The sequence below is a fragment of the Platalea leucorodia genome, assembly GCF_965183815.1.
Source record: "Platalea leucorodia genome assembly, chromosome: 9".
NCBI lineage: Eukaryota > Metazoa > Chordata > Aves > Pelecaniformes > Threskiornithidae > Platalea > Platalea leucorodia.
The window spans coordinates 41,844,488-41,870,058 of NC_138831.1; the positions used below are offsets into that span (position 1 = coordinate 41,844,488).

General features: G+C 39.6%; 1 protein-coding gene across 1 annotated transcript; it reads left to right on the forward strand.

Annotated features, from left to right (window-relative positions):
* Positions 1-2,225: 2,225 nt before the first annotated feature.
* Positions 2,226-24,916, forward strand: TMC3 (transmembrane channel like 3; the record flags this gene model as incomplete). The annotated part of the gene is given in 25 exon segments (XM_082322056.1): positions 2,226-2,507; positions 3,784-3,927; positions 5,720-5,795; positions 8,777-8,858; positions 9,569-9,675; positions 10,703-10,801; positions 10,894-11,036; positions 12,509-12,656; positions 13,578-13,621; positions 13,780-13,927; positions 14,712-14,821; positions 14,976-15,054; positions 15,564-15,803; positions 17,414-17,542; positions 18,217-18,284; positions 18,527-18,655; positions 19,495-19,605; positions 20,126-20,251; positions 21,616-21,694; positions 21,891-21,933; positions 22,186-22,214; positions 22,216-22,236; positions 22,240-22,252; positions 23,030-23,327; positions 24,076-24,916. Coding segments are annotated over 25 exon segments (3,417 nt in total). The 5' UTR covers positions 2,226-2,397.
* Between the last annotated feature and the right edge of the window lie 655 nt (positions 24,917-25,571).

Consider the following 25,571-nt stretch of genomic DNA (forward strand, 5'->3'; position numbering starts at 1 on the left):
TTGGGACTAGCGAGTTTAGTTCACGGAAAAACCCATGTAGTAAGTAGAACATGGCTAAGTGATGTTTCCGTCAATGGTTTTTACTAGGTTTAAAAGTCACACATATGTGACAAAAGGGGAGTGAAAGGGGTGGTGCAGAACACAGCTGCCTGGTTTTACTGAACTCTGAATAGGGGCATTAGGGACATTTCTTTAGCATTTTGGTGCTCTTCTGCCTTGTGCTAATGCAACTCCCAGATTTCTGGGGAAGCTTCAAACAAGATACACCTGGGGCTCTGGCCTTTACTATTGACTACATTTTGGAAATGCAGAGTTGTCTTTACCTAAACTGGTCCTTCCTTGTCATCTAAAAAGTGTGGAGTGAATTACACCAAATGGCCTTACTCTTTCAAAACTGTAAAACCATGCAAGTAACTCTCAGAGTATAAATAACGAGGCTCATGACTACTTAGCCCTTTAGTTATTTAACTAAGTAAGTATAGTACAACGGACAGAACCATGATCATGGAAAAGTAAAATTTCTCAGCAAGTGGCAATATTTTAGATTAACTCAGGGCAGAGGGAAAAAGCAGCCTGTGCTATTCTCTACAGGAAATTTAGCAGAGAGAACTTAATGTTCTTTCTTGTCAGAGGCTGCAAATAAAAGTTAACTACAACAGACCAGTGATTTATGTGGCTGAAACCCTTGCCGCATTGTGCACAGCGCTATTAAGGAGAGAAAATACCAAGTTAGGAGCAAGTGAAAACTCTCTGTAAACTCTTCCTTTCTCTCCCACATTCTGAGCATCAAATTATGGCCATAGAAACTAGTCATATCGAGTTTTCTTGGTCTGTTTTGCTCTGTTTTAATAATGGGACCCAGAATACCCGAAACTTCTATGATGGAGAAAGGCACTAGAAAATCACTTGACCAGCAAAGCTTGGAGCAGTCTATGCTGTCCCGACAACCCAACACCAGCATCACAGAGATGCTGATGGAGAGGCGGTGTTGGAGCTGGCTATAGGAACGGTGTCAGGGGACTCTCCGCCATGAAAGTACAGCTGCTTCCAAGTACAGTATGTCAGTTGCCCAGTAGTTAATCTTGGATTAAATGGATGGATTACTTTTTCAGTAGATGTAAACTGAGTCAAAGCTATTGCTACTGTATTTTGGTTGAGACATTTGAAACTGAAAACTGGTGTTTTGCTATCAGTTTTACCATGCACATGAATACTTTGAGTGAATTAGGAAGTTCACACCCATATGATGCTAGTTAATGATGTAATAATATGTAAGCATCACACGATAAGCACTGAGTGCATCATGCCTGTGAAATGCAGAAATGCAATCCTTATTTAAGGATGGAAAATGAGGCATGAATGTGCAAGAATTTGCCCCAGGACATACAGAAAGTGAGAGAGAGAATAGTTATTTGATACAGGGTCCTCAAGTTCACAGCACCCGTCCATTTGTTGTCTTTTAAAGTGATTCTCTCTGTTAAATACACTTTTAGTATCTATTAAATTAATTTTGTAATAAAATTAGTTAACTAGTAGAGCTGAAGAAATCAGAAATGAGCATCAGATGGTAGTGTTTTCCAGTGTTTTAGTTCTAGGAATAACCATTATTATAATCTAGTCAATGCTTCTTGTAAATGTTAAAGATGATACAGTAATTAATGGAATTGAGCTTAATTAAGATATTACAAGTATCAAGAAAAAGTGAATTGCTTGGTAATCTGTACTTGTCTGAATAGCAGGTATTTTGATTACCTCCAAGAGAAAAGCCATAAATTTAGGTATAATGAATGGAGGTCATGCGGAAAGGTGGGTCCAGGAAAGCAGCAACCACCCATTCTGTCAGGGCTGTCCTCTGGGAGAGGATCTGGAAGTCCTGTGGGAGAATGATGTCGCATTTTTCTCTGTTAGTCAAGGCCAAAAGGCAAACTGTCTTGCTTTACTCGAGCAATAACATTCTCTCAAGCATGTGAAGCAAAGATGTCAACAGTATGTCCGGTGCATTCATTGGAAACATCACCCAGAGCGGGCCAGCGTGGTGCGGTGGGATGGTGCTTTGAAGGAATACTTCATCCATGACAGGGGAAACTTGGCTCTGAATTAAGGACTGGAGCTGGCTCACCATTGGACTCTGCTCCCTACCTCGCTTCTGGGCATCTTGCTTAAAAGCACCCTGGCAGGGGCTGCTGTGCACTGCCGCTTTAAGGCATGCAGGCACTGCCAAGCAGCAGGTCCTCTCCACGGCTGGAGCACCAGGCGCAGGCAGCAATCCTCTGCTCAGCAGGGCTCGCTGCTCTCTACTTAATAACATTTGGCTGCTTATGAGACATCTGACCAGTGAGCTAAAGGCTTCCTTCTAGCGCGGCAGAGTTTCAGCTGGTGCGGGCGGCAGCTGCCACCATGGCAGCAGCAACGGGCTCTGCTGCAGCAAAAACTGCCAAGTCCTGCAAAAAGTATCGAATGGTGAAGCGACACGCTGGCATCTACACCTACCAGGAGCCGCCTCACAGGTAAGAGACCTTCCTCTCTCCTGAAGTGCAAAGCTGCCTTAACCAGCACGAAAGTAGGATCTTGTCTTTTTGCTTTCGTTTAGAGAGAGTGTGGTAACACAGAATAGAGTGTGAGAAAAATCACTCTTCTCTCTACCTTTAGATGTATTTCAGACCTCTTTGGTTTTTTATTTTCATAAAAGTCATGTTTCATACTGCAACATAAACACTGTACATAAAACAGTGTACCTCCAAAGAGTTCAGGCTATAGCAGGGTAAGAAATCTCTCTATACTTTTCCTGTGTAGTTATACATTTCCCTCGAATGTCCCCTGTGACTGAGGGGACAGGACTGTGGACTGATGGATCAGTGGTCTGACGAAGTATGTCCTTACAAGACATGGTTTAGGTTATGATTTATTTCTAAGCAATTAAAAGGTGCTGCTTTTTCAGCAAAATTGCAGGGAACTTTCCCAACAAGTGCATAGCAATACAATTAGAAAACTTGCTAGCTGGTGGTTGTTGCAGCAGTTCAGATCTCATCTTTTCATTCAGGGGGCAAGAGTTGCCACAGGTTTTTAGACCTAAGCCTCTGCAAGAGTGAATGCTGCTGCTGTTTTGTATACAGTATCCTGTTTCAAACAGAGAACTGAGAGAGCTGTAGCGTAGCAAATGTGGTGACAGCATCAGAAAAGATGATTTAATAATCATCCACAGCAATCTGCAGCAAAGCACATAAATCTTTTTACAGGGATGAGTAATTCCTGGTGTGCAAGGTCCCGCACTCCCATCCCCCTCTGCAGGGAACAGGAACGAAGGGTGACCGCGTTCTAAGCATCTGTTCCCCCCATTCTAACAAGAAAATATTTTATCATTATTAGAATCAAAATAAAAGGCAAATGCCACGTGGTGAATAAATGAATGTTAAGTGCTCTTGCTGGAAATGTTCAGACAGCGCTTTGTTCCAGAAGAATCTACAGTGTCTTGCTAGCATGATGTACAAGCTGTATGGTTGGAAATGCTCGGAAAGGAAAGGCTGGGATTCGTGGTAGGGAGTGGGGATAATTTATGGCTGAGCAGCAAGCGGTGGGGAGGAAAAGAGGCGCATCCTGGAGGTGGGGAAATCATCCGAATTATTCATCAACTTAAAAACAATAAGGTCGTGCGAGTTCCCTAGCTCACTGCTGTTACATTGCTCTAATAGGTTGGATCCTGTGCAAATCAACAGTTTGCTGGAGACCTGACTGGCAATAATTTGTCTTGTTTTTCCTCTCGTGGGGTGTGTGCTGGGCTGCCAGCAACTCAGATGATGATATCGGTGAAGAAAAGGCTGAGAGCCATGACCCAGAGCAGATCTTTCAGAACATCCAGTACCAGAAGGAGATTATGTCCAACATCCGCTGCCGGCCGTGGCCGATGAGGCAGAAGCTGAGGGCGCTCAGGTAAAGGCGCTTGCACGGAAGCTTTCGGGCTCACTGACTGTGACGGTGCTTCCAGCCTCAGAAGTTTTTCAGTGTAAGCTGGAAGGGATTGCACACAGAAATGATTAAGAGCTGCTAGGAAAGCATGCCATGAGGATGCTCTGACAAGATCTGAGAGCTGGCTGAAGGCAGCAGCCTCCGGTTGGAAAGTCTGCAGGTGAAGTTGTCTCCTGTGCATGCCTGTGGCTCCCTTTAGACAGTCACTGTACAGAAGAGAGAGCACGAAATCACACTTTGGCTATTAGCTATTAAAACAGTGTGTCAGCTATTCAGTGGTCTAAGGAAAGGCTGTTCGTAATGCTCAGTAATACATTTTAAAGCTAAATTGTTTCACTCTGTCCCAAAAAGGAAAAACAGTCTGCCATTTTCAAAGTAATTGCACATGACGATTGCAGGGTATGAGAACAGAAGCTGGTCATAATCTTCAGGTAATATATTGTAAATGGCAACAAATACTGGACACTTGTAGGTTTAAAAGGTACGTTCAGTGTAGTCATGTCATGGTTTAACCCGGCAGGCAGCTAAACACCGCATGGCCATTTGCCTACTCCCCCCCGCAGTGGGATGGGGGAGGGAATCCAGAAAAAGTAAGATTCGCGGGTTGAGATAAAGACAATTTAACAGGACAGAAAAGGAAGGGAAGAAAATAGTAATAATAATAATGATGATGATGATGATAAAAGAATACGCAAAATAAGTGATGCACAATGCAATTGCTCACCACCCACTGACCGACGCCCAGCCCGTCCCCGAGCAGTGGCCCCCAGCCAGCTTTCCCCTAGGTTATCTGCTGAGCAAGACATCCTATGGTATGGAGCATCCCTTCGGCCAGTTTGGGTCAGCCCCCCTGGCTGTGCCCCCTCCCAGCCTCTTGTGCACCTCCAGCCTTCTCAGTCAGCAGAGCATAAGAAGCTGGAAAGTCCTTGATTTAGTGTAAGCACTACTTAGCAACAACTAAAACACCAGTGTGTTATCAACATTATCCACATACTAAATCCAAACCACAGCACTATACCAGCTACTAGGAAGAAAATTAACTCTATCCCAGCTGAAACCAGGACAGGTAATAACATGTTTCACAACTTAAGATTGCAATTATTATATTCATAATTCCAAATTTACAATGAAAGAGTGGGTGCCTAACTCTTTGGGCCACCTGTCTAAATTGTGTCAGGTCTTTCACAGCATGATCTGTTTGTGGCTTGTTTTATTTTTCCTTTTTATCTGGCATCTTAAAACCCTGCATGATGCTAGGATGGCATTTAGTCATGAGGAATCCCTATCAGCAGTTGAGCCCTTGTGTAATCTTGGAAGCAAAGAGAGATTTTTCTCTCTTAGGCAGAGTCTGTGCCTTGCTGCCTTCCTGCTCCTGTTGATGAGATTTTGGTGGTCCCCAGATTAACCAGAACTGTAATGGGAATCTTTTTACTTAACTCATTTAGGTTGTGCCATTTTAAAAGAAAGACTTTGAATCAAAAGGACAGAGAAAAAAATTAGAGGAATAGAAAACTCTCCCTGCAGTCCAACTTCTGAATGCCAAGTTTTCTCACACAAAATTCTCAGTGGTTTTCAAGCGTCAGTAAAAACCTCAATAGGAAAAGAAAAAAGCTTTGCCTCGTTAAGGATTTTATGGTGAAAGAGCCCACAATAGTATTTCAGAACATTGGACAACTTTGCTAGTTGCTGCTTGTGCACAATAAGGGGCTCCGAGTGATGGGATCAATGTAAAATAAACTTCCACCTCCTTGTGCAGGCAGGCGAAGGAGATCGTGCTGAAGTATGAAGGGAGGCTCACGAGAACAAGAGGTTACCAAGCTGCTGGTGCAGAGGTACAGCTGCTTTTTCTTAAATTACAGCCCTTTTCTATACTAAAAGTCATCTGCAGTTTTCATTCACAGAAGCGTATGCTTGCTGTGCAGTCCTGATCTCCGACTCAGCAACTCTGTAGAGGGAGGAAAAAGCAGTTAAAAGCTTCTTTTTTTTTTTTTTTCTATTGTGAACTTAGTAATTACATTTTTGCAGACTAATTTGATGTGTTGAGGGATGGATGTCCTTCTATTAATGCAGTATAAGCTTCCTTCTCAAATAATCTACAAATATTGATGCCTGATAGAGGGGGTGATGGGAATGGGATACCAACAACACAAAGTGAGTATTCTCTGAAGAGCTATTTCACCAGACTCTGGGGCCACAGTTCAATAGTTTAGTATGAAAAATGTGTCTAGCTTTTAGTTTGGAAGACAATCCTACAATAGTTTATGGTAAATACACTCTTAAAGAAGGTATTGCTTGCCTAATAATCATAGATTTGCTAAGATTAGATTCAAATTCTTTTTACACCACTGAAAATAGACCCTGGCCCTAGTTGGTGGAAATTGATAACATGTAGGAAATTGTACCTAATATGCAACTAACAGAGAAGAGATCTTTAGTCATCTAAGCAGTCAAGAGTATTTTTGTCATCATAATGAGTAGACTTTTAATGAGTAACTTAATTCAAAAAGGCAGGGTGGTAACAGTAATATGGAACAGCATGTATTCACATGACCAAGTGAAAGGCCGCATATGTATCTGTTGTTCTGTTACGTTGGCCCACAGCAAAGGTCAAAAGTACTACTTTCCGAGGTAGCGAAGAGTAATTTTGCCTTGTTCTTTCTTTCTGTGTGTGGCAAATGCAGTGGAAATAGGATGCTGTTAAAATAAATGCTGGTTTTTGCCTTTGACTTGAGCAGAACTAGGATGTTACCTAGAAAGAGAATTATGTGCTAAGGGTCTGCAATACATGTCAGTAAATCAGCGATTGGGCTCATTACTTGTTCATATTTCCCTTCCTGTAACAAAATCAAGGCTTTCATCTTAGAGTTCACAAAGATTAAAAGTCTGTATCTAATCTAATTTTCTCTACTGTGTGTATTTGCTTGAAAATATTCAGCACAGGGATATCATTCAGCAGTTAATTAGCACCACTCATTATCTCTCGGGGAACTGTATTCTTTTTTCCTAGCACAAATTAGGGAATATAGCCTTTACATCCGGGCTAAATTCAGCAAATGCAACAGAATGAGTTACATTTTTTTTCTAACTGCAAGGGCTTCATTTTCACGTATTTTCTCAGAAAATAGCATGGTGACCAAGGAGACAAAAATCGTAGCACAGCAAAACAAGCACTACATCATCAAAATTAAAAACTCAGTGGTTGAACATGTGCTAAGAACAAAATGCAGTTGTAAGTGTGTAAGTTTTTAAGTAAGTTTTTAAAATTGACAAAAAAAAACTTTTCATAATTGGACAATCCATTCATGCTATTATGTATGAAAATTGAAGTTAAAATACCTTTTACTGTTTTGACACTGAAAGCATTTTTGCTTCTCGGTTCAATTATTTTATATTTGTACTGTATTTTTTTACATTTGCAATTAATGCCAGATGCCCATACTCTGGATTCTAAGATTGTAAATTATCTGTTCAGGTACACAGTAAGCAGGAAAAGAGGTAATAGCTATCTAATTATTATTTTAAAAAATACTACTCCCACATGGACACCTTTGTATACTTTATAAATCCACAGTAGAACTGGCAGAAGCTGTTAGATTCCTTTCTGAGCCTTGTGAGCCCTGTTTTCAAATGAAAGTAGCAATCCCAGCAATTCCCATGCAATTCACAGCATCTACAGTATCTGCAGTCTCTTTAATTAAAATACTTCCTATTCATGCAATAGAATACCTATGCCACTATAAAAATTAATTAACTTCAGCCAAAGAGATTGATGATACATTCAGTAATTAAGATGTTATTTACTTATCTTTGGTTTTAGGAGATTAGATTACATGATATAATATTGACACTGCTGCTGACTAAAATATGGGTGTGTGTTAATATCTAGCTGTACTAAAAATACTTTATAATGCATGATATACGAATATTATTTTTCTGTTGATACTGTAAAGTTATAGCTCTAATTCAGCAAATCAAAAACTGCACTCAATTCTGCGCATGCAGATTTTCTTTCTTTTCCCACATGTGTATGCACACCCCACTGCGGGCAGGAAGATGCTTTCCTCTGGCCATCCAAAAAATGGAGATTAAACAAAGACTCTGCAAAACATAACCACAGGTTTTCTGCAGGTGTCAGCTGTAATACACAGAGCTGAGAATACAGTTGTTGAATCTCCTGCTGTTGAATATTAAAGCTTATTTTTCCTCTAAGAAAAATTGGCATTATGCTTCTCTGAAATTTGAAGTTAGTTGTCTGTTCATTTGTTTGTCCTAGAAATCAAATTTATTATGTGTAGTCCAGCGGGATTCCCTCATAAATTACAGAGAGGGTAGGCGTCCTGGCGGTACCCGACTTGGATGACTTCTGCTGCCTGGAGCCGCTGCCTGGCCCTTCTCTGCTGTTCCTCCCCTCCACAGCCCCCAGCCATGGAGAAGGCGACAGGGAATGGCGCCCGTTGCCTGCCTTCTGTGGGTTCCTCACGGTCTTTGTGTGCAAAAGATGTAGATTGGCGGCTCCTGACTGTACCCTCAGAGGTGTATAAAGGGTGCTCTGTCTCATCTTTGTTGGCATTTGGCTGGTAAACAGAGTCAAGGACTCCTGTGCCCCCCATGTTTTGTGTGCTTCTAAAAGCCACCATGGTTTGCTTTATCCCCCTTACCCACAGACATGCTCTAAGATTTTATTAACTAATGTTTGTCATATTTCTTGTGATATAAGGTGAAAGAGACATGAGCAAAATGTTCTGCATTTCTATTTTTACTTTTTTTACATGCAGAAGTGTCATATTTTTCATTTCTGTGCTTTTTTCCTCAGCTTTGGAGGAAGTTTATTCGACTTGCATATAATTTTGTGGTCATCTTTATTCCTTGGGAAATGAGAATAAAGAAAATTGAGAGTAAGTATAAAGATTTAATGGTATTAAACACTAAAGCACTTGCTAAAATGTTGGGTCTTAGGTTTATTTTTGAATTTACCAAATGAAATAAATAATATTTGGGAGAAAGAGTTAAATGCAAACTTTCAGCAGTGACGTTTTTCTTTAAAACTTTGCTTTTTCTTCTTTTCCTGGTGCCTTAGACACTGCACAGTTCTTATTTATGGTCTTAGTGGGGGGCAACTTTTACAAAGTCAAATTTGCCCTGTTGTGGTTCTGAAAATGCAGCAAGATTTGGTTATAGTTTATCACAGTCCATGGGGCAGCATCCTTGGGCCAACATCCCCAGATCTGCCCAGGGTGAAGTGTGGTTGTAACCTGCGTCACCAGCTCTTGAGTCTTTGAATTGAATTAAAGCAGCCCTTAACATTACATCAGCAGTCAGGTCATACCTCTGTGCTTCAGCGGCAAAGGCAAACGGATGCATGATGTCACCCAACACAGCAGCTTCTTGTGTAAATGCTGCTGGTAATCGTGAGACTTCCCCAACAGTTTGTCTTGGAATTATATTTTCCTTACAGATGTTTTAACATTTTCTCTATTTTGCTGTATGCCCTGCATGCATAAGAAAGGTTTTTCTTTTGTTTTATTATTCAAATAGTACTTCATGAATAAATAATATGAGCTTTTATAGACTGTGTAGCTCAGATAACTATTTTCTGTGGTTTAAGGCCATTTTGGGTCTGGAGTTGCCTCTTACTTCATCTTCCTGAGATGGCTATTTGGAATCAATATTGTACTTACGATAATGACAGGAGCATTTGTAGTCTTACCAGAGGTAAGAACGTGTTAATATTTACAGAAAAATGCTTACTGTTGCACTTTCCTTTCTGAATTAAACAAATGCCACTCTTAAAGGCATATATCCATTTGAAATATACACTTGAAAATTAATTATTTAAAATAAATCCCACTATTAAGAGGTTTTTTTCCTGCCAAAGGATAAGAGATTTTTGCTATTAGTGTTATAGATGAAATTTTGTCAACGTGGTACTAATGCTTTTACAGAATATGTTTGTATCCGATTACTAAAATGGAGAACGAAATCCTAAAAGCTGTAGTTGGTGTGGAGTACACTCAAGTCCTGTTAGTGTCATTTACAGGCAGAAAAACATAACATCCCTCTCCAGACTCTGGATTATTGTCCATTAGAAATCATTTTCTAGAAGTTCTGAACAGCCACAACTTCGTTTAGTTCTTGCATGCAAGTAAGGCTATTTGTTAACTTTGTTAAATTATTCATAAATATTATCTTGCCTCACCTAACCTATGCTTTAATAACGTTATCAGAAAACATGGGAATATCTGATTTTTCTTCTCATTGGTTAAAGTAAAAAAAAAGTAAGTAGCCCCAAAACAAACAAAAAAGTAAACTGAAATAAAAAGGTATTCACTTTAATCTTTTACTTTTTTAAGGAAAAGCAGATTTAACCTTGAAAGACTATTTTGAGATCAAACTCTGTCATAATTAATTTAAAAATGTTTAAATTAAAACAAACACCACTTTTAAAGCTATTTTGTTAATGGTATCCGTTTATCTCTCTTTTCATTTCTCAGTCATTTTGAAGATGTCTACAGAGCACTAAATTTCCTCATAGGTAGACCACAGATAGCAAAAAACCCCATCTGGTTTCGTGGAAAATGAATGCAGGATTTTTCCTAGTGTTTAGTTTAGGACAAGGAACGACCCAATACTCGCTGTCCTGATAGTATCAGCCATGCGGGCAGCTCTTGGTGGGTTCTGCTGTGCGGCCCCAGGTCAGAGGGGCTCGCACAGCGCCTGAGACCTTCCCTTTCTTTCCCAGCTACTGGCCGGAGCACCGTTCGGCAGCACAGTCAGCAAGACCATTCCCAAGGAGCATATTGCATCTGCTCAAGACCTGGACACCATCTGGTCACTAGGGGCAAGACTAAAACCACTCTTTATTGTTTCACTATCTCTCTTCTGTTGTAATCAGTAGTTACTGCTCTTACTTACGGGCTCTGGTCTTTGCAGGGCTACCTCCAGTACTCTGTTTTGTTTTATGGCTACTACGGTCATGACAGGAAGATTGGGAAAGCTGGATATCGGCTGCCTCTTGCCTACTTCCTTGTCGGAATGGCAGTGTTTGCTTACAGCTTCATCATTCTCTTAAAAAAGTAAGAATTCCCATTTATTGCTTGTGTATTCAGGCAATCGTTAATGGTGTATTTATCCCATTTCCTCTGTATTTATTCTGCATAGTTCTATTAATCTGTTCAAGTCCGCTAATATCAGGGAGGCAGACTAAGTTTAATACTAGCTTGCTCTTTATCTTGCTATCATTTATGTTCACTCGCTCTTCAGTTTCCCAGTCTATAAAAGGAGGGCAGCACAGAAGATGATCTGTGTGTTTTGTATTTGTATAGTGTAAGGTCCAACACTCACGGAAGTCCTTTCTGTTTTCCTCTTTATACCTTTAGAGGTATAAATACTGCTATGACAGAAATTTATATTCTAAGTGTAATGCTTTCAGCATTATTATTGCCATCTATTGAAATACAAATATAAAAATTCCATTCTAGATGTAATAGCATTTGCATTGTTTCAGCCGGTATGTGGCATCCTGTTCGAATGCAAGCTTCATTTCTTTGCTGTTGAAGGGCCAGGGGTGGGAGTTACTTAGCAGACAGAGCAAGACTGCTAGCACTGACCATAAATCCAGGAAGGTGCAATGCATGGAGAGGGGCAAAGTCACTCTATCCTCTCCTGATTTGCTTTCCCTTCCCTTCTGGATACCTATTTAATGGGCACAGTGCAGTCCAGGGATGTTTTTAGCACTGCCTGTAATAACTCTCAGTTTTGAAGCTGAACCTTCCCTTTTCATTTATTTTTATTCTACCTGCTGGTTTGTGCCAAGGGTCACTGATATGTTTGACGCTGGTGTACGCATCTGCAGCTTCTGGATATGATTGGCTCTTCTCCTTCTGACTTAGTTCACTGACTCTTTGCTTAGCTGCTTACAGTTCCCCTTTTAACATTGTCCTTTTGGATGCCTTTTATTTCACAAACTATTAATCTCAATTTAATTTCTTACACTTTGCAATATTCTGCCATCTTGCCTATCTGAGATGAGTAGGTGGGGTTTTCTTTTTTTCCCAAGGTCTGTAAAATGGCACTGCATTTCTATTTGACAATAACATATATTTTGAGGGTGAAAACAACACAGAAAACAAACAGATCTTGTGCATGATTGCTAGTTTTGCCAAAATGGCTTGTAATCACAGTAACAGTGATCTTAGCAACAGTATCTTCCAGCTGGATCCTACCTGGAGACCATAAAACTGAAATATGTTTAAGTCCACAGCTCTAGTGAGATTTATTTGCTTTATTTGTCAGCTATAAAGAATGTAAGTATCAAAATGCCCTTCCACAGTGAGTCACTTCTGCACTAGAATAAAAGTGAAGTTCATGCTCTGAACCTCACCCTGGTTTATTTTCTTCAGAAAGCTGCCAACAATGACACTAATTGCTGCAAACTTTTGGTGGTTCTAAAGGCATAGACATCTGAAAACTATGAACCAAACCAGTGATTTCCTTCATATTCATCTTGACACGTTAACAACAGTTGAATATTTGTTATTTTTTACAGAATGGCAAAGAACTCAAGAATGAGTTTAGCAAGTGCCTCTGATGAAAATTACACTTTCTGTTGGAGACTGTTCTGTGCTTGGGACTATTTAATAGGAAACCCTGAGGCTGCAGAGAGCAAAGCTGCTGCCATAGTTAATAGCATTAGGGTGAGCAACTGACGTTCAAATTATTTAGAGTTGATTTGTTTGTTATCTGTAAGCTATGTAAGTCTTTCATTCCCTTGCATTTCCTATTGTTTTTTGGTATTCGTTTACAGATCTGTTTGCCTAGGGGAGGGCTGGTATCGCATCTCTGTGTGGTACTGCAGTCACATCATACTTGCTGACACTGTCATTCTGTCCCAGCAAGGCCATTGTGTTCTCCTTCAGAAGAGTTTTATTTAATGCCACTGCATGTGTGACAAGAAGTTAGATAACTAGAAACAAATCTGCTTGTGATGCAATTTCATTGAGTAACAGAACCAAATTCATATTAACAATGTGAAAGCATTCATTTATTTCATCTCTCCATAACAAATGGGACATCTTACAGCTCTCTCAATATTAGAAAATTACTTTAAATACAGATGTTTTCCATTTAGAATTTAAGAACAGATGTGGTTTTCATCAAAAGTAATTTATTTCACAAATTTGGTGTATTCTCATTAAGTCATGGAACAAAATTACTTCAAATTGTGTCAAGGATAAATGAAAAAGCTATGATATTTAGTTATTTCAGTGACTGAGGATAACTTCTGACAGTTCTGTATTACATTACTGACACATGGATTCTGTAGGCATGTCCTGCAAAAAGATCTGGTAGTGTAAACCTCTGGTTGTACCCCATTGAACATGCATGACAGAAAGTGCACAAGTATTTGCTTACTGTCTATTTATTTCTCAGAAATCTCCGTCACTATTTAAGCTCACTTATCACTCCTAAAAAGCTATGCGGGACAGAGAGGTGTTTATCTGCTTGCACTTCCAGGATGTGAAGTTTTTTATTAGTATACTTGATACCTTCTGTGAAAGATATGTGCGTTATTTTTCTAAACACTATTAAAATGACAATGCTGTGTTTCTTTCAAGGAAGCTATATTGGAAGAGCAGGAAAAGAAGAAAAGCAAAAACTTGTATGTATATAAGATCAGAGATACTTTTCAAAGCCCTGTGTCAATGCAGATAGCAGTGCTAATCTGCTTGTCTCGTACTTCTAAAAACCATGTTAGAAAAGACCCCTGGTGCCATAAGACAACCTACTGTATTGGCTGTGTCTTTTTTTTTCTCCCAGGGCAGTGACTATAAGCTTAAGAATTATTGCAAACATCCTTGTGCTTCTCTCGCTTGCTGGAAGTATTTACATCATATATTTTGTTGTGGATCGATCCCAAAGGTTAGAGCGCACCAAAAAGGAATTGACTCTTTGGGAAAAAAATGAGGTACGCTGCCTTTATGCCACCTCTGTGTTAGAAGCAGGATTAGTGTCTCAGGGCTCTCTGTAGCAATACTGTGTACTGAGGTGTAAATGGCAAGAGATGAGCCAGGAGAAATGAGGAACGGGAGGGCAAAGTGGCGGTTACCTGGATCTGTCTTCGGGCGCTTGCTCCCTCTGCTCTGCAGCAAGGTCTTAGCAGAGCTGAGTGGGCAGGGGGATGCTGCAGGTCCTCATTTCACAGAGACTGCAGTTCTAACTGGCCCCCGTTTTGTGAGAACAAAGCATAAACTCTCCTATCACTTACGAATCTACTTTTGTGCCCATGACTGAGCTGAACGAACACTGGACCGAGGGACTAGAAAGGAATCAGCTTTGACAATAGCTATTGATTTCAGCTGGGGGATACTGAATGTTCTGTGAATATTTCCATTCAGAGGAACGAGTGGACACTAAGAGTAGGAAGTGGATAGGTATGGAGAAGCTACTCATCTATTTCAGAGGAAGATGCTGGCTTCATATTTCCCACGTTAAGTTTTTATTTTAATTAATAAAGTAGTAACTTTAAAGTTACAATGTCTGGAGTAAAGATTCCTGAGTGGTATTCCAGAACTATAATTTTGGATCATACTACTGTTATTACTAATGTCAATAATAACTGTTTAAAGCATCTCCTCCAAGAAAAGCAATGACCAAAGCATGTGCATCAGCAGTATTTCAATCAGCACTCGAGGTACCACAGAAGATCTATGTGAAAAGGTACAAAAATGCTGCATCTTTCTGTGCCGTAGGTAAGTGTGGTTGTGTCACTGATTACAATGATTGCACCCTCTGCTTTTGAACTTGTGGCAGCTCTGGAGATGTATCATCCAAGGACCACTCTTCGCTTCCAGCTTGCCAGGTATGGGCATTATGCAGTGTAGAAAATACATGGGGAGAAAGGGAGGAAGAGGAGAGGTGTGTTCTGGTCGTATGTTTTAGTCCAGCCAAACCAGAGAATGTATGAGAAGTCAGTGGGATAACAATGCCGATAACCCGTATCTTCTTGCTTTCAGGGTTCTTGTTCTATACCTGGGAAACCTCTACAGTTTAATCATTGCTCTCCTGGATAAAGTGGACAGTATGAATGTCACTGTAAGTTTAACTTGATGTTTTCTGATGTGTAAAGCTAGCAGACTTTATAGATAGGATTCCATTTATTGTGATATATATGAAGTCAGATGGAAATTTGTTTGAAATTGATTAAAACATATTACAGTTTGATAGGATTGTAAAGTTAAGTTTAGTTTGTAATGTTCATTTACAACTACTTGTAGTTTTTTAGGATAACTGGATCCATTTGACTGCTGATTTAACACGATAAATAGATTTCTGTGCATTGCTTAACTATTTAAAAAAAAAAAAAAAACACAAAAAAAACCCCACATCACTTTAGGCCAAATATTTCCAGCTACCTAAAATCAGCTTTCAGTACTGTCCTTACAATTCCACCTGATTCTGTATGTTGACAGCTACTTAAGTCACCTATCTGCTGCTTGAAAATACATGAAGAAATGCCCCTATGTGTGTACGTTGTAGAAGGTACAGATGTCTGCATGTACGTACAGTTGAAAAAGTAGCTTTTGAGACATTTATTATTTCAGGACCCTGACGTTAACAACAATGCAAGTAATTCTACCAGCTTCTTAGCAACAAAAACTCCTTCTAAAGAAGACAATTTATCTACAACTATTCCTGATGTACAAATTAAGAGAAATGGCATTGTCACAGTGGAAGACAGTCGTACTCAAGGCTTGATGGTCTCTGACTCACTGGGTAACAAAACAGTTTCCTTTAACACGCAGAACCCACAGGATCAGTGCTGGGAGACGTATGTTGGTCAAGTACGTAATTCTTTTATTATGTCATCAACTTATTCCTAATCCACGTTTGACGTAAAATTAAAATCATATTGTGCTGTGTTCAGTTTTAGAGCTTTTCTTTGTATAAATTCCAGAATTTAGCTAAGGATTGCGTAGAAAGAGTAAAGACTATGCAAAGTGATACGGCTGCAGATACAAGCTTTGTTTTTTGTTCAGTATCTACAATGTATTTAGTGTTGTACAAACGTTCTTTTGCCAGGCTTCGGTCTCTGTCTTCAGCTCTGCACAGGCAGATCTCTACAGATGTGTGATACAGATCCTATTTTAATAGGATACATCCTATTAAACTCATACAGAGAAACACGGCTATAAAGATGTAGAACCAGTAACACGTACCCTGTGCAGATTCAGATTGCTGCCTGGATAGATGGGGATGCAGGCCCAAGCCAAGCATGAGGTTGCGTTCTTGGTCATTTGTACAACATCTCTGAAGTCTCTATTCATTCTGCCTCAATAAATCACTAGAGAATCAAGTGTTCTTCACTTCTTCAGAGAGAAAGAGGGCAACAACAAAAGGTTTCAAAATACTGTCAGTCCATGAGAATGGAGCCAGCTGGGTGGCAGCACCATGTATGCACGTTCCCACAGTTAGGTTGCAGAAAATCTGCAGACTCAATATGACACTTTTTGCTTCCCTACATGTGAAGTGTACATCGTTTGTGGCCTTTACTTTGAGTGACTAGCAGTGGCACTAACACATAGAGAGACATTTTAACCACACAAAATTAAAAAAAAGTCATTTGATCCCAATGTACTTTGGTCTCTGTCAGTGTTGCACTTATTCGTAATCTAGTGCCCTAGACATGATGCTGAGCTCCTGACTTGCTGAGCTCCTTGTTCCAGAGTGAGCAGTATTAAAGGTCTTGTTTGATCATCTGGAGCAAAAGAGCCCTCCTAGGTTTATTAGCCTGACTTCTATTCTTGTATGCCCCTCTCCCTATTACACAGTCATCAGGAAATTTTTAGACTCTGTGTTCATGGGTTTTTTGATTGTTTGTTTTTTCCCCAGAATGGGCTAGAGATGTTTGGAATTGAATTCTTCTATTTAATTGTACATTTTTAAAGCTCAATGAAATATAGGATAACCCCATTCATTTGTACTCACTAAACAGGTCTCTTTTACGGCTTGATGATCTTACTGTCATTGGGTTTTGGTTTTGTAAGAATAATAAGCATTTCTCATTGTGAAGCACTTGGCAAGTATGTATTACAACAGTCAGTATAATAAAGGATTGGGTACAATAGAAAAAACAACTCATTTCAGGTTATCTAGATAAATTTTCAGAACAGTCATTAAAAAGAAAGCTTGAAGCCATCATGACGAGAGTTTTACTGCTGCAAGCAATAGAAGGCACACCGAAAGCTTGATTATATTTGTCGTCTTTGCTAGAACAAAGATAAGTAAGGGAAAAGTCAAAGAGGAAAAGCTTAAAAGGAAATAATTTATATATTCAAATCAATTTTATCAGGATATAAGCTTGAGCCAAAATACAAGCACAAATGCAAAAGAGCTATATGCAGTCCATTTGCTTCCAGAATGACTCAGTATGTGTCAACAATATGTATTTCAGGAGATGCTAAAGCTTTCAATTATCGACATGATTTTCACAGTTGCAAGCATCCTGCTAATTGATTTTTTCCGTGGACTGTGTGTCCGATATTTAAGTGATTGCTGGTGCTGGGATCTAGAAAGCAAGTTTGTAAGTACAGTCTTTATTTTATCAAACTAAGATGCTGAAGATGGGTAGGCTCCTTCCCTCAGTATTGAACACCCTCAAAGCCCTTCAACAGATAAATAATTTCTTGGCAGCATGCACCTACAAAGGCATAGCTCACACTGAGTTTAAATTGGAGGGCACAGGGTAAATGCTGAGGTTGGATGTTTTTCTCAAGCCTACTGCCATTGCTGTAGTGCAGAAATCCTTGTCTTTCCCAAAATGAGATCGTGGAGCAGTCCCAGAGTCAAAGATGAGACAGAGGGCATGGAGTTGCTCCCCACATCCTCTTTTCTGTAGCTGTAACATTGATCCATAATGTAGATAGTGGTCCAAGAAACAATAACCAAAAGCATATAGCCCTTTATGAAAATTACGGTGAGTAATATTTGGTTAGCAAGAAGCTGTTGGCGTGAAAGGCCGATGACTGTTCTTTGTCCTTAACTAAAGAAGTGAAGTAAACTAGAGAGACATTAGTTTATTTAATCCCCTGCTGCAGAGTAGGTTTTACTGTGTTCCCACTGCCTGCGAAAAGTTGGTATTTGATCTGGACATTTCAGGCTGTGCTGTCTGCAAACTGATTCAGTCAAATGCTTCTAATAAATGATCTGAAAAAAAAATTAAGACAAGGCATTCATCCTACGCTTTGTTTCTTGTAGCCAGAATATGGAGAATTCAAAATTGCAGAGAATGTATTGCATTTGGTCTACAACCAAGGAATGATCTGGTATGTAGTCCATAAGTGATTTTTCTTGTCCTTTGTTGGCTGATTACTAAGTCAATCTGATGGTTTCTAATTAAACCTATTCAAGTAGGATATTGGTAATGCAGTCTTTTATACTTTATTATAATAAGAGATCATCTATTGATAGTGAGCTATTGTTTACCTGGGTTTTTTTTTCATATGTTCTTTTGCTATTAAAATTGCTTCTGGCAACACTGAGCACTGACCTGATATTATTTTTCCAGGATGGGAGCTTTCTTTTCACCTTGCTTACCAGCATTCAATGTTCTCAAGTTGATTGGACTCATGTACCTGAGAAGCTGGGCTGTGTTAACGTGTAATGTACCACATCAGCAGGTTTTCAGAGCATCTCGGTTAGTCAAAAAAAGAACAAAAGATAAAGAATAAATCAAATGCAGACAATGGAAATGTCTTCTGTGCATAGGAACAAAATGACAGGAGATTTTAGTTCTGAAAGCTGACCATCAAATTTGACAGTAATACTGTGATAGCAAAGGTCTGTGGAAAAAAAAAACAAACCATAGTTACTGCGAAACTGGAGGGTTTGTAAAGCGGGGTAGTTAAAGATATGCAAGAACTGAAAAATATGTCAGGGAATATTCCTAGACCAATATATGTGGCCTAACATAAATGCTTTATTTCCATACAAATCTGATTGAGCACAATAACCTACGTGTGTTAACTCTTGCAAGTCCTATTTCTTGATGTTTCTTTTGTTGAAAGCTATGAAGCATTTGCTTTTGCCGGTTGCACCGCACAACAGATTTCTCCATTTTTCTTCTACCATGATGAATATCTTAATTGTTTACTCAAAATGGAAATCCTTTAGGACGTCTTTAATTCTTAAGAATTAGTTATTTCTAACATGTTTTGAAGATGAATCAAGTTCTGCCACTGTTCTTTTTCTCCGCCAACACAACTGGGCGGTAAGGTCAGTTTTTACAGAAGGGTGCTATAAACCATCCTCCGGCTGCAGCAGTGGTATCTGGAAAGCAGTGCAAATAGGATTTTGATCATTAAGAGTCTGCTTAAACTGCCTCTGTTCAGACTTTCTAATCATAGCAGAATGATTTTGATCTTTCAGAAATGTAGATCTTGAACTTGTTAGGTAGACACAGACTTGCACCTTTTATGTTGCCTCTGTTTTTCTCTCTGATTAGTATAATCTGAAACATGTTATGCACTCTTGCAGATCCAATAATTTCTACTTGGCCATGTTGCTGTTCATGCTGTTCTTATGCATGTTACCAACAATTTTTGCTATTGCCCGATATAAGCCATCTTTAAGCTGTGGTCCCTTCAGGTAAGTTATAATGGACTAATGAAAATGGCAAAGATTTTATTTCACCCTCTCATAATATATTCATCAGGTTCAATAATACCTAAATTACCGATTAAAAAAAAAAAAAAGTTGATAGACAGGACAGTGTTTTTCTGCTGCCAGTGTTTTCCAGTTTAAGATTTAATTAGGTGAATACATCAACGTTCTGAGTGAGGCTCAACATTTTGCTTCATATACATGGCTCACTTATTTCATGTTTACATAATGTAATGTGCCACCAAGCAGTATAGCACACATCACTGTCTTGTGTCTCAATTCAAGCACCCTCCAAGCCTGGCCAATGCTTTTGTGCTTTGAAAAAAATGTTAAAAAGCAAATAATGAACAAGTTGCTTTTAGCATTTTTTTTTCACTCGTCTGTTCCAAAGTGGTTTTGGATGAAACTCCTTGTTTATTCAGTGCAACGCTGCTTAACAAATTGATGTACCTAGGATTTCTTACAACTTAATTTTACCTTCTTATTTTTTTGTCACCTCTTGTAGTGGACAAGAAAAAATATATGATATTGTTTCTGAAACGATTCAAAATGATTTTCCCACATGGTTCAACACAGTGATTACTTACATCAGCAGTCCTGTGGTTGTCCTCCCCGCACTCCTACTTTTATTGTAAGTACTTTGATTTTCACAGGCAGGTTAAATTGGTTGTATTAATACTGGCCTTATCTCTGGAGAGTCAAATGTTGATACTGAGGAACAAACACTGCATTACTGTAATTTTAATAAGCATATCTGAAGAAAACTCACCATATTGAATATATGGTATATAGATTAGACAGGAATGAGAGTATGTTAAAAAGACTGTCATCACATTTTCAAAAGGAATTTCTTGTTCTGGGATACTGTGTTAAAGCAAGTTCACTATATTGTGTCAAGGCTTGCAGTGCTGCTGGTTCCACGAAGTTTTAAGACCCTTCTTCCCTCTCAGGAGCTCCTCAAATTAATTTTCCATTTCCTCATGGTCATTAGTTTGGTTTATGACTGTGAACAGGGCTCAGTCTATCATTTAAATAAGCTACTCAGTCATCCTCATTTCTGACAAGATAAATCAATTATGAAGGTCTGCTCTTAAGTGTTAATGTAATATAACTTGCTGCAGACTTTCCAGTGGAAGACCTTTCTTACTCTAATTTCTAAATAATTGTTCACATATGGGAATTAATATTTACTTTGAGCTGTTTGAAATTCACTTTGCTTCTATGAAGTATCATTTTTCTTGCATGCACCTTTGTATCTTTTTTTTCCCTGTAAACTGCAGACGAATGCAGTGTCTGTCCCACCAGCGGGCTTTTCAGACAAATCAGAAAGACCGAAGCAATACTTCCTATTTGTAACATTTTCCTCTAAGGTCCCAGCCACGTAAATATCAACACATTTACAAATTTAAGTAGATCTATTGACTACTTCAAACTGATGGCTAAGCACGTATGTAAATGTTTGTGGTATGAAGTCTAGCTATAAGACTTTACTTCATCTGAAAGCCAGTGTGATCCATTATGTCAGACCAGATCTGATCTCGGCTGTGCCAGTGTAAACAAGGTGTTATTCCAGTCAGTCAACAAAATTACATTGGTATGAGTGTGCAAACTCAGCTGTAATTCTGGTGTCTCTGTTCCGTCACCTTTGACTGGGAAAAAAAAGACGAGAAAATATTTATCAAAAATTTCGTTTTGAGCATGTCCAGAATTTAAACAAAAAAAGAGCTAGAAATGCACCCAGGGTTACATGCACAATGAAAAGACCTGCAAAAAACACAGGCACAATTAGAACTGCTGTTAATTCTGTTTTCAGTGTCATTTCTTTCTTACATGTATGTTTGTTTGAAAGAAGGCTGTGATCCATTATCACGGTATAAAGGAAATGCTACAAAGCAGCAACTGAACCTGTGCATCATTTTGATGACCTATAAACCCTCAAAGAGAAAACTGTCAAGAATGTTTGAAGTGACTCATAACTACCTCTTTCACTTCTAGCATGCTAATCTATTACCTACAAAGTATTGCAAGATCATTAAAATTCACGAACAATCAACTGAGAATGAAGATCCAAACAGTAAGTACAGCGCAAAGCACGTTGACATGCAATTTGGTGGGTCTTCAGTAAAGTACTAGCCTAATTAAATCTCTAAAGTCACTTTCAGGGTTTCACAATGTAAAACTGATCCTGTATTTTTCATCCTCACACAGCAGTAGATTACGCTCTAATCCATAATAATTTACTGCTTCTCATTCTTCTGAATGTATTTTAGGAAAGAACTGAAGATAAGAAAAAGGTGGTTCAGATGGCAGTAGGTAAGTTGGTGAGCTTTAGAAATACCACTATTAATAAAGCATTTGGATGCAAACCCATTTTGATTTCTCATACACATAGGGAAGTTCAACTACATTTAAAAAACTGTATTTCCTGTAGAGTCCTCCTTTTAGATGGTTTCTGAGCTCAGCTTGACTTAATCTTGGCAGCACTGAAAGACAAGGTGTGTAGTATATACCTAAATTCTGCTGGGATCTTTGGACTGGGTATTTTCCTGCTTTTACCACCAACAGGGCAGAACCTGAAAGGCATCTCTGATGACTCAAATCATGTCAGACCTTGCATAAAATTCAGAGGCTGGTAGGCAGAAGAGGAGGAAGGGAATGGCCCTTATTCTTTGACCTGAGATGGTTGAATATTTCATCAGCGATGAAAAGATTTCAGACTTAATTGTCTGCTGTGCCTGAGGGAATTTGAACCTGAACCTTCCACCTCTCAGATTTTAGCAATGAGAAACCACAGAAAGAATGCCATCCTTCTAATACCTCCCAGTGTTGCCAAGCCAAAGAGAAGACATGACTCAGTAACCTTATTGCTAGGTCTTAATGCTACTGTGACCCCCTTATAGCTCTCCAGAGGTCACATAAATGGTGAAATACCTGATGTATAGCAATATGGTGATCAGGAGTGGTTTAAGGGCAATGAGGTATGTCCCCGAGTTGGATTTCCTTTGTTACTGAAACCAAATTCAGCTTTTGGCCGTGACCAGCACAGCCACTGGAGTCAGTTTGCTGAATTAGGCCACCTTCATATTGGAAGTGGGTTACACTGGGAACTAAAACAGGGCTCTTGAAAAGAGACATTGGCTTATTGCCCATTTCGGAATCCTACAGTGCAACGTCCAGTGTTTTTTCTATTTTCCCCAATACTACATCTGCCATGTACTGTAGTATGCCGATCCACCCCTTTCCCACCATGTCTCCCAGTGTGACACCAGTTTCTCTTTCCTAAAGACAGTGGGGTTCTGTTAGCATTGGATCATCTGACTGAAGGGTGAATTTGAGCCACTGCATTTACACAGCAGCTTCTAAATTTAGAGACCTGGACCTAGTTCCCGTAATAATTTTTGTTTTCTAGCCAGAATCCAAAATCTGGATGGGAATGACAAGAGACCAGAGCCAGAAACTGATATTATCAGCCAGGAGTCTTCTGTTCGGTCCTCGACTCCCCGAAAGAATGGAAGCGTCTTGAACTTTGAATCTCCTGTGACCAAAGGCACCAGAATACAAACCATCTCCCAGTCTGTTCCCCAAACTGTGCCCTCAACTGATGTTGCAAGACCTGTCAACGCAACTCCCACAACTTCAACCTCTTTAACGCCAGCTCCCTCAGTATCAAGTGTACAGAAACCAAGAAACGATCACATCACAAACAGGCAAGACTGCTTTGGTTTTGAAATGGCATTTCTTCCAGCAGCTCCATGACATACCTGTGTTTATGTACAAAACAGCTGTGTATTCAGACTATCTGGAGCAGTAAAACAGCTGAAGAATTTTTTAAAAGCAGATTCATTCATGGGTACTTTTCAGATGGCTGGTAACAGCACCTCCTTAACTCTCCCTTAATTGAGACAGGATTATAAAACTTCCGAAATTATGCAGTTGGTGCAGTTTACGCACACCTCGAGCAAAGGTTTTAAATACTAAGCTTCCCCTTAGGCATATAACTAAAATAGTTTGTGCAGGATACTGTTTCCATGAACAAGACAAACACAGTAAGTAAGAGCGAAGGAACTCTGTGCACAATGCCAGGGCACGCCTAGTTGTAGGACAACCAGTTTTGGACATCAGCAAACCGATGCTTTAAGCTACCTGTTGTTTTTTTTCCAAGTGATCAGATAAAGAGCATTTTTAAGCAGTTCTCAGAATAAGAAGAAAACAGAATGGGAATGTAACTTGAGAGGTCAACTGTCTGGGGACAGGGAAGAACAAATACATCTCCTAATTTCTAGGGTATGTTTCTCAAACTGGTCCTAAAAATTTGGAACAATGGAGATTCTGTAATCTCCACCCTTACAATCTAGTGTTTGACTGCCAGAGCAAGGAATTTTGCATATGTTTTAATTACATTAATAGAGAAGTGTGTATCTCAATATTTCCTTCCTTTTTTTTTCCTTCCTAAAGGTACTCAAGCGTTGTGCATGGGAGTGCAAGTGAGCTCTGTAAAACAAAGCCCTACACACCAGTGACTTTCAAAAAGCACACTGAAGACGTTCATTCCGAGCCTCTCTTCAGAAAAGGCATTCGGCAGGTAAATCCAGATGCTTTTGGGGCAGGGGCTCCTGGTTTTGTGGGACGTAGACCATATACTACCAGGTATTTTGTTGTTAATGAAAATGAGCCCCGCAAAAAATCACTCCGTTCTACCTCCCGACTCCAAAGGCACTTCAGAAAGGATGAATCAGGAGACATTATCGAGTTGTATCCACGCAATGTCAGAAGATACGTGGTTCGAACACCACACCAGATGTATTCCCCTCATCCCAGTGAAGATGAGGAAGACGAAGAGGAACTTGGGAGAGAATTCATGACCAGATCCCATCGCCCTCGCTCACTGTCTGATCTTCGCCCAGCACCACGGTTTTACATTGGGGAACGTGCTGATGGCCACATTCTTATGAGCAAGGATCTAGCCAGAGTGCATTACAAATCTTGGGACAACGGTTTTGGGCTAGACCTGGACAGGCCTCCGTATGCTTACAAGAAAGTGCACCTGAACTATCCTGAGCCACGTGTGAAACCAAAATCAAAGCAAAAGCTGGAGCAATCTCTAACAGAATCTGATTCCATTTCCATTGAATCCAGCAGTGATCCGCAGAACAGCAGCAATGACCAGTATATCCAGGTCATTCATAGCAAGGAAAAGTATCCGAAACCCGGGACAAAACTCACCAAAATGAAATCAAAAAACAGCGTTGATCTAAATATGTCTGAGCCTAATGAACTGGTGTGCTCAAATGTCTGAGAAGGTGCCCCAACCTTTTTGTGTTTGGAACAGGTGTACGTGCATTTGTTGTACTCGCTGTCTGAGGTCTATCGGAATAACTATGACATAGTCTTTGCAACAACGGTGTATGCAGCCATTCGAGGTGGGAAAAGCATAGTTAGCCTTGTGTTTTACTGTTAACTGTACCTCGCTTCAATATCGCAACTGATACGTTGCAAAATTTGGAAGAGAAAATTATTCCAATGTATTACTTAGTGTTGTGCTGTTAAAAAAGCAAAAATCCCACCTACTGGAAAAGCAAAAACTATGTACTTGGGGCACTTTAATTAAACCAGTAAGGAAATATGTCAGATGAGGCTCTCTTTGTCTCTTTGACACAGTCACAGCTAAAGATGCTTCCACTGGATAAATTCAGCACAAAATCAGCTTCCTACAAATAGAGTTGCTATCTATAGTATAATTTATGACATCTTGACGTGCTTAGTTTGAATATGGTGTAGCTCAAACAAATTGGCTAGTTCTGGTTAATTCCAGAGATTAGTGAGATTCTTTAGAGTGTACTGCATGGGCAACTGGGTTATTTAATCGTAGCAATAGTCTTCTAGATGAAATCCTAGGTCTTCCATTAATTTTCTGGTGTTACTCCTCAGCCCAGCCTGTGATAAGCTTCACT